General features: G+C 42.3%; 1 protein-coding gene across 1 annotated transcript in view; it reads right to left on the minus strand.

Moving 5' to 3' along the window:
• The window catches only part of LOC145356879 (bile acid receptor-like), a 158,283-nt gene that overhangs the window by 81,900 nt on the left and 62,481 nt on the right, over positions 1-13,902 (minus strand). The window contains exon 2 of the mRNA XM_080209848.1: positions 5,794-5,940. Within this exon, the coding sequence (XP_080065974.1) occupies positions 5,794-5,890 (97 nt within the window). The 5' untranslated portion in view covers positions 5,891-5,940. The remainder of the gene's footprint in view (positions 1-5,793; positions 5,941-13,902) is intronic.

Genomic DNA, 13,902 nt, shown 5'->3' on the forward strand with positions numbered 1-13,902 from the left:
GCTTTAAGGTACTGATGGATAAAGATAAGCATTGTCCTCAAATGAAGGTGCTAAATTGGGGAAGGCTGATTACAACACTGTTAGGCAGGAACTGAAGAATGTAGATTGGGGATAGATGTTTGAGGGTAAATCAACATCTGGCATGTGGAAATCTTTCAAGTGTAAGTTGATAGGATTTCAAGACCGGCACATTCCTGTAAGGATAAAGGGTAAATATGACAAGTTTTGGGAACAAGAGATATTTGAGCCGAGTCAAAGAAAAAGAAGGAAGCATTTGTCAAGACTGGGAACACACAAAGCAAGTGTGGAGTCCAAGGAAAGTAGAAAGAAGCTTAAGCACAGAGTAAGGAGGGCTAAAAGGAGTCACGAAAAGTCATTAGCCAGCAGGATTAAGGAAAATCCCAAGGCTTTTTATACATATAAAAAGGGCAAGAGGGTAGCCAGGGAGAGGGCTGGCCTACTCAAGGACAGGGGAGGGAATCTATGCGTGGAGCCAGAGGAAATGGGCGAGGTATTAAATGAGTACTTTGCATTAATACTCACCAAAGAGAAGGACTTGGTGGATGATGGATCTGGGGAAGGGTGTGTAGATAGTTTGGTCATGGTGAGATCAAAAAGAAAGTGGTATTGGGGTTCTTGAGAAACATTAAGGTAGACAAGTCCCTAGGGCCTGATGGGATAAACTCCAGAATACTGAGACAGGCAAGGAAGGAAATTTCTGGGGCCTTGAGAGAAATCTTTGTATCCTCACTGGCTACAAGTCCCAGAGGGTTGGAGAATAGAAAATGTTGTTCCTTTGTTTAAGAAGGGTGGCAAGGATGATCCAGGTAATTACAGGCCACTGAGTCTTACATCAATGGTAGATTTTGGAGAGGACTTTTCGAGATAGGATTTACTCCCACTTGGAAATAAGTGGATGTATTAGTGAGAGGCAACATGGTTTTGTGAATAGGAGGTTGTGTCTCACTAACTCAATTGATTTTTTCAAGGAAGTGACGAAGATGATTGATGAGGGTACAGCAGTGGATGTAGTCTACATGGACTTCAGCAAGGCCCTCGTGGTGGACTAGTGCAGAAGATGAAGTTGCATGGGATCAGAGGTGAGCTGGCAAGGTGGATACAGAACCGGCTCATCATTGAAGACAGAGGGTAGCAGTGGAATGGTGCAATTCTGAATGGAGGGCTGTGACAAGTAGCGTTCCTCAGGGATCAGTACCTTTACTGCTTGTAATATATATAAATGATTTGGAAGAAAATGTAATTGGTTTGATCAGTAAGTTCGCAGACGATACAAAGGTTGATGGAATTGTAGATAGTGATGAGGACAATCAGAGGAGACAGATCTTGTGTGGAGACTTGGGTGGAGAGATGGCAAATGGGGTTTAATTTGGACAAATGTGAGATAATACATTTTGGAAAGTCTAATACAGGTAGGAAATATACAGTAAATGGCAGAACCCTTAAAGAGTATTGATAGGCAGAGACATCTGGGTATAACGGTACACAGGTCACTGAAAGTGGCAACGCAGGTGGAAAAGGTAAGTCAAGAAGGCATATGGCATGTTTGCCTTCATCAGCTGGGGCATTGAGTTTAAAAATTGGCAAGTCATGTTGCAGCTTTATAGAACCTTAGTTAAGTTGCACTTGGAATATTGTGTTCAATTCTGGTCGCCACATTAACAGAAGGGTGTGATGGCTTTGGAGGGGGTACTGAAAATATTTACCAAGATGTTGTCTGGTATGGAGGCCATTATATATGGGGAGAGTTTGGAGAAACTTGGTTTGTTCTCACTGAAACGACGGAGGTTGAGGGCAACCTGATAGAAGTTTACAAGATTATGAGGGGCATGGACAGAATGGATAGTCAAGAACTTTTTCCTCAGGGTTGAAGAATCATTTACTAGGGGGCATAAGTTTAAGGTGTGAGGGGCAATGTTTAAAGTAGATGTACAAGTCAAGTTTTGTTTTTACACAGAGGGTGGTGCATGCCTGCAACTCGTTTTCAGGGGAGGTACTGGAGGTGGATACGATAGTGACTTTCAAAGGGCATCTTGACAAATACATAAATAGGATGGGAATGGAGGTATAGGGCCCCCAGAAGGGTAGAGGGTTTTAGTTAAGTCGGGCAGCATGGTCGATGCAGGCTTGGAGGGACGAGGGTTTGTTCCTGTGCTGTAATTTTCTCCGTTCTTTGCTAGAGGACCCAATATTTCACAACACAGCTGGGGCAAAGTCTCAGAGAATCCTTTTAACCAGTCTGTCTCAGCACGCAGTAGCTTCTCTAGCCACCTCCAAACTGTTTTTCGGGTGGTGGGCCTGACAATATTGTGTACCCACAAATATGGAATAGAAATTGTGCCACCTTTCCCCAACTCGAGCTACCCATCTCTAAAATGGAAATCAAGTCCTTTCCATCCTCCTCAAACATGCTTTCCTCCCTATCTTTGTATCATCTGCAAATCTGGCTACAATACTATTGGCCCCATCATTCATGTCATTAATCCAGATTGTAAATGGTTGAGGTCCAAGCATTGCTCCCCACGGCATCCACAGTTGCCAACCTGAAATTGATCCATTTATCCTGACTCTCTGTACCCTGCTAATTAGCCAATCTTCTATGCTTGCTAAGCATTCCTTTCATGTTTTGGAAACTGCTAAATAGACTTGCAATTCCAGTCTCTGTGAGATAAAGCCCACCATGACAAGTTCTGAAACTGAGTTCAATAAATTTGTCATTTAGAAATGAGTCTTGAAAAAACTTGGTTTTGAAAATTTTTATTTCATTGATATCCTTAAGGGAGAACAGTTTGTCATTCCACTCAGGTCTGATGTACACATAATTCTAGTCTACACCATGTAGTTGACTTTTAATCCTGAAGCGGCCTAGAAAATAATTCAATTTACAAACCCAGTTTGAGAATACCTACCACCATATTCTTCATGCAGCTAGAGATATGTATTACGTGACTGACAGAACGTTCACCAAAAACAATTTTCAATTTCTTTTAAACAATGAAAAGACAGATAAAAAAGATGTAGGCTGCAATTCTCCCAAATCGCCTCTAAGTAAGAAAACTGAAATGTTTCCCACTGGCATTGGCAATTGCTGTGAGGAAGGATTCTTTCATGTGAGTGATACCAATTTATGCATTACAGGAATATTCCCTCAGCCTGGCTGTTCAGAGATCAGGGCATCCCCATTCTGACAGATAGTACCCGGCACCCCCGTCCATTCCAACAACAGAAATGGTGACTCCCATCCCATCAACTGACCAGGGAAGTACCACCAATGGCCCCATCACAGAGGGATATTCTCCTCCCAACATGGAAATAATAGCTACCCCTATTATTTTTTTTCAGACATGAGGGTGACCTGATCCTTCCTCCCCCACAGCCAGAGGCCTGTATCCCACCCCTCACCACAAAAGAGACATTTCTCCCATAATTCACCCTTCATGATCCTCCCCCAGGACCCATGCTGACTACATGCTATCTAAAAATCATTAAACTGTCAATCAAAGGTGAGTTAAATGAACTGATCTGAAACTTAATGGAAACAAATACTTTCAAAGAATTTAAAAGAATTTCAAAGACATTGAACTTTTTGTGGAGGTTCAGAGACTTTAAATAAGTGCTGTGTTAAAATAATGGGGCTAATTGAGCAGCTGTGGAAGAAGGGAATGCCCACCCCAACTGCACGGTGAAGGTGACAGACGTCTGTCAATCAGAGGACTTGAAAGGGGTCTTCTCACACCTGCAGCTTCTTAGAGAGAAGCTCCATTTGCTGAATGGAATATTGCTGGGATTTGAAAACCTGCCAGGTGTAAAAGGGGCGTGGATATTAAAGTAATCAGCTGATTTTAAAGTTTTCACAGTCCAGAATGAAGGTTTTGATCACTATGAAATCACTATGGCAACAGTGATCTTCATGTTTCCCAGGACTGGAAGGGGCAGTCTTGCCACTAGAATCTTATCCTGGGGGACAGTGCTGAAGTCAATCCCTTGCCCTGAGCCCAAACCCACCCAACCCTCAGGCCACTTGGGGGACTCTCCCTCTGCAGTCTGGCAGCAGCACAGGCCACAGTACTTACCTCCCTGACCGCCCCCCTCTCCCCACCTTGGGGTCCACAGCGCCAGGTCCCCTACCAAAACCCGTCTCATGCAGATCCCATGGAGGAGGGATTTGATTCGGGGTTCAAGCTCTCTAGTTACATTTGAAGCAGGCCTTTTGAATAGTTATTGGATTTCTGCCCACTGGGTCGGGAACCTAATCGGGGCCAATGTGGCGGGTGCATCATGTCAGGTTTGGTGACTGGTGCCAAACCCATTTTTATGTCAGCGCCTAATTCTTCGGGACAATGAAATTCCTGTTGGGGGCTAGTGGGCTCGGAGAATCCCCCCTATAGTTTTTTTTTGGCAACTTTATTAATTATAGACCAAAAATGCAGGCAGGTGTGGAATATCAGAAATGATCAATGCACTTAAATTGCAAAGTCTGAGTTATTGCTGATGTTGTATCTTGGGCCTCATTGCAATGGAGTCAGTGTGGCACAACATCCTACCAGCACAGGATAGAACAATGGTCAGAAAAATGAGGCCCTCGAGTAAAATAGGGTTGAGTTGAAATTGAGGGGGTCCAACAATGTGGGAAGGGGATTTGGGGACACAGATCAGGCTGGACTAGAGGTCAGGATTAGATCAGGGATACCAAAGTTACAGGTTCAAAGAGTCATAATTAGGAAGAGAGATGGTGTTTTTGTGGCTGTCGGAAGTTGGAATCAGAGTGACTGGAAGTGTAGGAGTCAGAATGAAGACTCATCTCTAGAGCTGTATTGCTCAAAGGTAGCAGTCAACTTGGAAGCTTGGGCTGATATTGTGGTTGAGGGCTGGAGATGCAGTCTAGTGGGTAATTACATCTCAAACCATTTTGCATTTCACCTCACCACAGGAGAATATTTTAAACCTGATAATAATAGTGCAGAATCACTTTCTTGCATTAATGTTTTATATATGTTTGGGATCAGGAGCAGCACCAATTGGAAGAGTAGTTAAATGTGGAGTGGAGAGAAGCACTCCTGCACCTACTGGCTCCACATTCAGGTGAGTTACTTACCCTCTTGGTTGACAGGCAATCTCCAGAGAGGAGGATGTTCAACTTGCGATGAGAGTAGTTGACGCCAAAGCATTCTACATTTTCAAGGAGTTCGATATAGCTCCGAGGGGAAAAGGAATCAAAGGGTATTGGGGGGGGGGGGGAAGCAAGAGTTGGTTACTGAGTTGGATGTTCAGGCATAACGAATGGCAGAGCAGGTTCAAAGGGCCGAATGGCCTACTCCTGCTCCTCTTTTCTAATGTTTTGTATGACAATGAAAATGGCTACCTCAGGCAAACCAAGAGAGTTTGCATACGTAATGTTTTAACTCCTGCTTCAGGTGGAAGTAAAGGATGCTTCTTGTTATTAGGCCTAGTATCACTCTTTGGTATGTACCAAACATTCTCTCAACTGTTTAAGGGATTTAGGGCTGGATTTTTCTGCCCACCCTCTGCTGGGATCTTCCGATCTCACCGAAATTCAATGGAATTTTGGCTGCGCCGCTGCAGCCCCATTGGGGCCCTCCTCCAGCAGAGCCTGAAAATCCCGGCCTTAGTGTCTGCACAGCACCTGAAGAATTCCCATGCCAGAATTTCAGCCAAAGTGTTTAGAAGAATTGCATTACAGCTGAAATTTACATATCCCTTATTAAACCTTCCAATTATAAATATTGAGCCAAACTGTGAAGGATTTATACATACCATAAAGCTGGGGTGGCTCTGCCAGGCAGTATCCATCTGAGAGCGCTAAGTGACTGTGTGCAGCCATGTTGGCCTCTGACCCTGTCCAGTGTTTCATTCATGTACTGTTTACTGTTCAGATTTTATTTTTAAATTCCTTGATAGATGCTGTAAAAAGAGGAAAGCCAGTCATGACAAATTTTAATTATTCTAGTTTGAAATGCGACAGCAATCAAAATTTGATTATCTAAAACAGTTTAGGATATATCCATCATAATCTTATACACCTCAATCAGGTCCCTTCCCCACAAGCCTTCTCTGCTCTAAGGAAAACAACCCTAGCCTAACTAGCCTCTCTTCGTAGGTGAAATGTTCTAACCCAGGCAGCATCCTGGAGTATTTCCTCTTCATCCTCTCTAGTGCAATCATACCCTTTCTATTGTATGAAGACTATAACTGCACACAATACTCTAGCTGTGGCTTAATGAACATTTTATATAGCTCCATCATAACCTCCTTGCTGTTATATTCAATGACCTGGCTAATAAAGGCAAGTCTCCCATGTGTCTTCTTAACTTTATCTATCTATCCTGCTGCCTTCAGGGATCTTTGGCCATGCACCATATGGTCCTTCTCGTCCTCTGTACTCCCTGGATATTCTGCCATTCATTGTGTATTCTCTTGCCTTGTTCATCCTCCCAAAATGCATCATTTCATGCTTTTCAGGGCTAAATTCTATTAGTCATTGTTCTACCCATCTGATCAGCCCATTTATACGATCCCGTAGTCCAAGGCTTTCCTCCTTGCTATTTACCACACCACCAATTTTTTGATTGATTACAGATTGCAGTCAGATGGAATTTGATTCAATTTAATGTGGTCACCATAGAAAAACAAGCAGTTGTAAGAGAATCTATCAAAAATAAATTCATGGGATGTGGTAGGGCCGCCATTCACAATTGCCCTTCAGAAGATGGTTATTCCCTTCTTGAACTGCTTCAGAATGTGTGGGGCAGGTACACACACCATGCTGTTAGGGAGAGAATGCCAGGATTTTGATCCAGTGACAGTGAAGGAGTGGATGATGTCAAACTTCTTGAACGTTGTTGGAGCTGTGCTTGGCCATTATTAAGGAGGTAGAAAAAGGAGATTTAGCAAATAATAATCAGGCTGAGTCAACATGGTTTTGTGAAAGGGAAACTATGATTATCAAATTTATTAAAGTTCTTTGAGAATGTAACAAGCAGAAAAACCAATAGATATTGGGTTTTCAGATTTGCAAAAGGCATTTGAGAAGGTCACTACATAAAAGGTTGTTGCATAAGATGAGAGCTGATGGGTTTGGATGATATATTAGCATGGACAATGGATTGGCTAAATAAAGGAAACTATTCACGTGCCACAGGGAATAGTACTATGGCTTTAATTAATTACAAATTGTATTAATAACTTGGATCAAGGGACAAGCTACAGTATAGCTACATTTGCTCATGGTACAAAGATAGGTAGGAAAGCTAGATGTGTGAAGCATACAAGACCAAACAAAGTGACAAAGGTAAAGTGAGTGAGGAAAACAAAAATGACAGATGGAGTATAATTTTGGAAAATATGAACATGTCCACTTTGGCAGGAATAGAAAAACAGAATATTAAAATGAGGAAAGACTGCAGAATTCTGATGCTCAGAGGCATCTTGGTGTCTTTGTACATGAATCACCAAAAAGTTAGCATGTATGTTCAGCAACTGATTAAGAAGGCAAATGGAATGTTAGCCTTTATTGGAAGGGGAATGGAGTGTGTAAGTATGAAAGTCATGCTACAGTTCTACAGGGCATTGGTGAGACTGTAGCAGAAAAACTGTTTTGGTTTCCTTACTTAAGAAGGGGATATATTTATGTTGAAGCACATCAAGAAGATTCACTAAATTTATCTCTGGAATGAAGGGTTTGTCTTATAAAAAAAGGTTGAAAAGGTTATGCCTATACTCATTGGAGCTCATTGAAACATAAGATTCTGAGGAGACTTGACAGGATAGATCTTGGGAGGACAAGGGGTTCCTTTCATGGAGGAATCCAGAACTCGGGTCATCATTTAAAACTAAAGAGTCTCCCGTTTAAGACGTAGAGAAGGAAGAATGCCTTCTCTCCAATAGCTCCTATTCTTTGTAATTCTCTCCCACAGAGAATAATGGAGGCTGGAACATTGAATATATTGACAGCTGAGAGGGATAGATTTTTAATTCTCAGAGTTAAAGATTATGGGGTACAGGCAGGAAAGTTAAGGCCACAATCACAACTATGGTCTAATCAAAAGTTGGAATAGGATTGGCGGGCAAATTGGCTCACTCATGCTCCTATTTCTTATATCTGGACAACTGGAGAGCATTCCATCATGTTCCTGACTTTGCCTTATAATATGTGAGTGAATCCTGGCAAAATGCCAGCCTCTGACCTGCTGTTCCAGCCAAAGTATTTATGTGGCTGGTATAGTTAAATTTCAAGTCAATCTGGAGAATGTTAATAGTTGGACATTTGACATGCAATACATAAACGGGGGCTGGTTACCTCTCTCAATGGAGATAGTTGACGCCTGGCATTTGCATGGCATGACTGCTACTGACCACCTATTAGCCCAAACCAGATGCAGGCATAGACTATTTTATTCTGTGAGGAGTTACAAATGCAACTGAACATGACGTGATCATCAGCAAATATTTCCACTTCAGACCTCATGATGAAGCAGGGGCAGATTTACAATGAAACACACCATGTCTAGGCACAGATCTCCAACAACAGAGGTCTCTGCTGCCAGCTGCCCTGTTGTACTGCCAGATCCTGTACTGGAACACGGAGTTAGCTCAGCTGGAGTGATCATCACCAGACGATTAGCACGACACCCATTCAGAGGCTAATTATTCCCTGCATTTGCTTTGATTCAGCCTATCAGCACTAAGTGAAATCAGACTCTGATTGGATGAGAACCAAAGTGTTGATAAGTAAGTAACTGTTGGCAACAGATGCATGTGTGTGAGGGAAAGATACAGCAACCGGCCATGACAAGGACATAGAGTGGGGAAGTCGAGGGCTGCAGCAGAGCACACATACCCCAAACCAGCTGCAGATGCACAAGACCCCGAGGTGAAGGAGAGATGCACTGGCCACGACAAGGACATACGGTGGGGGGGCAGGTTGTCTTGACGACACCAGGCGAGTGAGCAAGCAAGGTGGGGTGGTGGGAATGGGAAGCAATTGCTGTTTGAAATCCATGATTGGGATCACAGCTTCATAGTTAAAAGCTGAATCCCATTTTTGCAGAGCTAGAACCTGATAGAAATATGGGATTGACTGTGTGAATGCCTGCTCTTTCAGAACTTTATTAGCTGCCTAAATCAAGATCAGTTTCTTTAGCAATATGAAGCAACCCCATCAATGTGACAGCCAAAACACAGAAAAATGAAAGTAAGGCAACAGGACGTAACTAAGCAAAACGACAATGTGGGAAGGAGGAGTTCCGTTTCCAGGTGCATTGGCATCAGTACTGAAAAATCTATAGCTTTTTGGATGCCAAATACTATTCCATTATAGTTGATTCAACACCATATAAGAGTCATGTGGACCAAGTAACATTAATTTTAAGATATGTGACTAACAATAGTGAATTTGTAGAGCACTTTATTTTGCCCAGCTACACTTCTGAGTAATTAGAAATTTAGAAACATAGAAATATAGAAAATCTACAGCACAATACAGGCCCTTCGGCCCACAAAGTTGTGCCGAACATATCCCTACCTTAGCGATTACTAGGCTTACCTATAACCCTCTATCTTACTTAGTTCCATGTACTTGTCTAAAAGTCTCTTAAAAGACCCTATCGAATCCACCTCCACCCCTGTTGCCAGCAGCCCATTCCACGCTCTGAATGAAAAACTTACCCCTGACATCTCCTCTGTACCTACTCCCCAGCACTTTAAACCTGTGTCCTCTTGTGGCAATCATTTCAGCCCTGGGAAAAAGCCTCTGACTACCCACTTGATCAATACCTCTCAACATCTTATACGCCTCTATCAGGTCACCCCTCATCCTTTGTCTCTCCAAGGAGAAAAGGCCGAGCTCCCTCAACCTATCCTCATAAGGCATGCTCCCCAATCCAGGCAACATCCTTGTAAATCTCCTCTGCACCCTTTCTATGGCTTCTACATCCTTCCTGTAATGTGGCAACCAGAACTGAGCACAGTACTCCAAGTGGGGTCTGACCAGGGTCTTATATAGCTATAGAAGCTCGACTTCTAAACTCAATTCCTCGACTGATGAAGGCCAGTACACCATATGTCTTCTTAACCACAGCTTCAACCTGCACAGCTGCTTTAAGTGTCCAATGAACTCAGACCCTAAGATCCTTCTGATCTTCCACGCTGCCAAGAGTCCTACCATTAATATTATATTCTGCCATCCTATTTGACCTGCCAAAATGAACCACTTCACACTTATCTGGGTTGAACTTCACCTGCCACTTCTCCGCCCAGTCTTGCCTCCTATCAATGTCTTGCTGCAACTTCTGACATCCCTCCACACTATCCACAACACCTTCAATCTTTGTGTCATCAGCAGACTTACCAACCCATCCCTCCACTTCCTCACCAGGTCATTTATTAAAATCATAAAGAGTAAGGGTCCCAGAACAGATCCCTGTGGCACTCCACTGGTGACCAGCCTCCATGCAGAATATGACCCATCTATAACCACTCTTTGCCTTCTGTGGGCAAGCCATTTTTGGATCCAAAAAGGAATGTCCCCTTGGATCCCATGCCCCCTCACTTTCTCAATAAGCCTTGCATGGGACACTTTATCAAGTGCCTTGCTGAAGTCCATATATACTACATCTACTGCTCTTACTTCATCAATGTGTTTAGTCACATCTTCAAAAAATTCAATTAGGCTCGTAAGGCATGACCTGCCTTATATGTAGGTTTGGATGTCAAAAATTGTCATGGGCAAAGCTTCAATAATGCTACAAATATGGTAGGAAAATATTCAGGTTTACAAGCAAGACTGAATAATTCAAGCCCCTGTGCATTATTCATCCCCTGTTCCAGTCACTGGAATTTAATCTGCAATGCTGCAGCTGAATCCTGTGGGGGAGACATACATTTTGCTCAAAACCTGTATGTATGGAAACCAAAAAAAGGTATCAGTGGAATACATTGCAATTACCCTTGGATCAGACAAATAAAAAACATCGACAATCAAAAGAATTTGAAAATGAACTTTGCTAATACAAAACAAACCTTATTAGACATAGCCACATGAAATTCAGAAAACTGCATGTGAAATCCTTAGGAGAGAATTTTGAAAAGTACTATACTGCTGTGTTTACTCTTTTGTGGAACTCTTCTCTTCAAAGAATGAATTCTGTCAGCAAATCACTGCAAAATAATCCCACCTGCCAGCACTTGGACCATAGCCTTGAATTTAAGCTGTGCCAAGTGTTCTTCCAGATACATTTTAAAGGATTTGAGGCAACTCGCATCTACCACCCTCCCAGGTAGTGCAGTCCAAACTGTCCCCCCCCAACAAACCTCCTGCCCCTCACTTTGAATCTATGTCCCCTTGTGACTGACCCTTCAAAAAGGGGAACAGTTGCTCCTTATCCACTCTGTCCAGGTCTCTCAATCTTGTGCATCTCGATCAGGTCACCCCTCAGTCTTCTCTGCTCCAATGAAAACAAACCAAGCTTATGCAACCTCTCTTCATAACTTAAATTTTCCATCTCACGCAGCATCCTGGTGAATCTCCTTTGGACCCACTCCTGTGGCAACCAGAACAGCACAACGTATTCTAGGTGTGGCCTCACCAAAGTTCTACATAACTCCAATTGTCCCATTTGCTTTTTTCACCACCCTACTAACATGCCCTTCTGCCTTCAGAGATCTGTGGACAAACACGCCAAGGTCCCTTTGCTCCATATTGCTTCCACTGATATATCTGATGAAAAATGTACAAGATGCAGGAAGGTTTTTTTTATTAAACTAGAGATAATATAATAATTTAAAAGGGAAAGAGAAGATCATCTGTCAGTGTTTTTTGCGACACAATGTTGGTGCAGTTACAGAGCACGGATGAAAATGTTAAAAATCACAGTAGTAAGAAATTAAATGGCTTCTATCCTGTAGATATAAAACATCTTTTTGACGACAAAGTGAAGCAATTCATTCATTTTATTGATATCCATAGAATCCCTACAGTAAATAAGGAGGCCATTTGGCCTATCGAGTCTGTACCAATCACATCCCACCCAGGCTATTCTGGTAACCCTTATTTACCCTGCTAATCCCCCCTGACACTAGGGTCAATTTAAATGACCAATCAATTTAAATAACCTGCACATCTTTGGACTGTGGGAGGAAACCAGAGCACCTGGGGGAAACCCACACAGATACAGGAAGAAAGTGACCTGAGGCCAGAATTGAACCCGGGTCCTTAGCATTGTGAGGTAGCAGTGCTAACCACTATGCCACCATGCCATATTAATGAACTTTGTGCTTCAAAATCACCAGCTGATTTGTACAGACTTGCACATGATGGTTCTTTGCAAGCAAACTTTCCAAATGTAGAAACCATTCTGAGAATATTTTAACAATACCTGTCACAAATGCTTCCAGTAAATATTCTTTGTCTCTACTGTACAAAGTTAAAAATTATTTTTGAAGTGCGAATAAGGAACATTGTATTGAGAATTGAAATTACATCATTAAAAGATATTATCCACAAGGATGTTATTGATGATTTTGCAAAGAAAAAGTGTACCTAAATTGCCATGCTGACAAGAGATGAAGAAAGAAAATCTTAAAGATCTGTCCCTCTTCCGTATTCACAGAAGAAGGCAATTTGGCCCATTCAGTTGCACCAACCACAATCCCACCCAGGCCCTATTCCCATAACCTCTCATTTACCCTGTTAATCTCCCTGACAAGTTAATTTACCTAATCTGCACATTTTTGGACTATGGGAGAAAACCAGAGCACCCAGAGGAAACCCACACAGACATGGGAGAACGTGCAGGCTCCACACAGACAGTGACCTAAGCCAGGAATTGAATCTGGGTCCCTGGTGCTGTGATGCAGCAGTGCTAACCACTGTGCTACCCTGCCACCCATTCATTTGTTTAAAATTTTGTTTTTCTAAATGGACTGTTTCTGCTCTGATATAATGGCTGCAGCTGGCTACATGCCAGCAGTTCTAACCATCATCACTCTCAAGACTGACCTTCTGAAAGGTTCTAGGACAAAGAATGGAATTGTGCCAGATAAAGCCACTGATATTGGACTTGGATTAACTGGACTCTGCTCAAGTGAATTTATGGCAATAACTTTTTTAATTTTGAGAGAGGAAGTTAACTTTTGTTTTTGAAACTGAATGAGACTCTGTGGAATATACTGAATGGCAACGGATGTATCTTGTTGATTGGTGTATTTGCTCCTGTACTGGCTCATTCTGAACAAGTCCTAATTGTGTTGCATGAATCTTTAAAATAAGGAATTGGTAGGCAATGTTTTTACGAGCTGTCTGTGCTGCAATGATATAATTGGCTGATTTTTCTTCATCTTGATGCTCTTCATCATGTTCCATGTTTGCTCACCTCAAAATTCACATTGCAATATTTACCATCCTTACCATCATTCTGATAAGAGGTAATCTTGGATTTCAGCGTGGCATTTATTCATACTGGCGTGTTTCTACAAGTGAAAAAGCAATGATCAATTTGTGTATTTTGTGGCTTCTGCCTTTATTTAAGGTGAAGCGAGGGAGGCAAGGTTTTGGGCAGAAAAGAAGATGAACTCAGAGCCCCACTCTGATCGAACCCTGATGAAGCCACTGAAAACAGTTTAGCCTAGGAAACCACCGTGAGAAACTCCTGCAATGTCCTGGGATGAAGATCGTTGTCCTTCAATAACCTCAACCATTTTCATCTGTGCTAGGCATCACTCCAAGCCAGTGAATAGTATTTGCCCTCTTCCCCCACAATTTTCATTGACTTTGATTTTACTAGCCCCTTTTAATGCCACAGTTGGCCAAATGCTGCCTTGATGTTAAGGGCAGACATTTCTGGAATTCAGCTATTTTATTCACATTTG

This window comes from Carcharhinus amblyrhynchos, chromosome 22 (assembly GCF_965287045.1).
Source record: "Carcharhinus amblyrhynchos chromosome 22, sCarAmb.v2.hapA, whole genome shotgun sequence".
Taxonomy (NCBI): domain Eukaryota; kingdom Metazoa; phylum Chordata; class Chondrichthyes; order Carcharhiniformes; family Carcharhinidae; genus Carcharhinus; species Carcharhinus amblyrhynchos.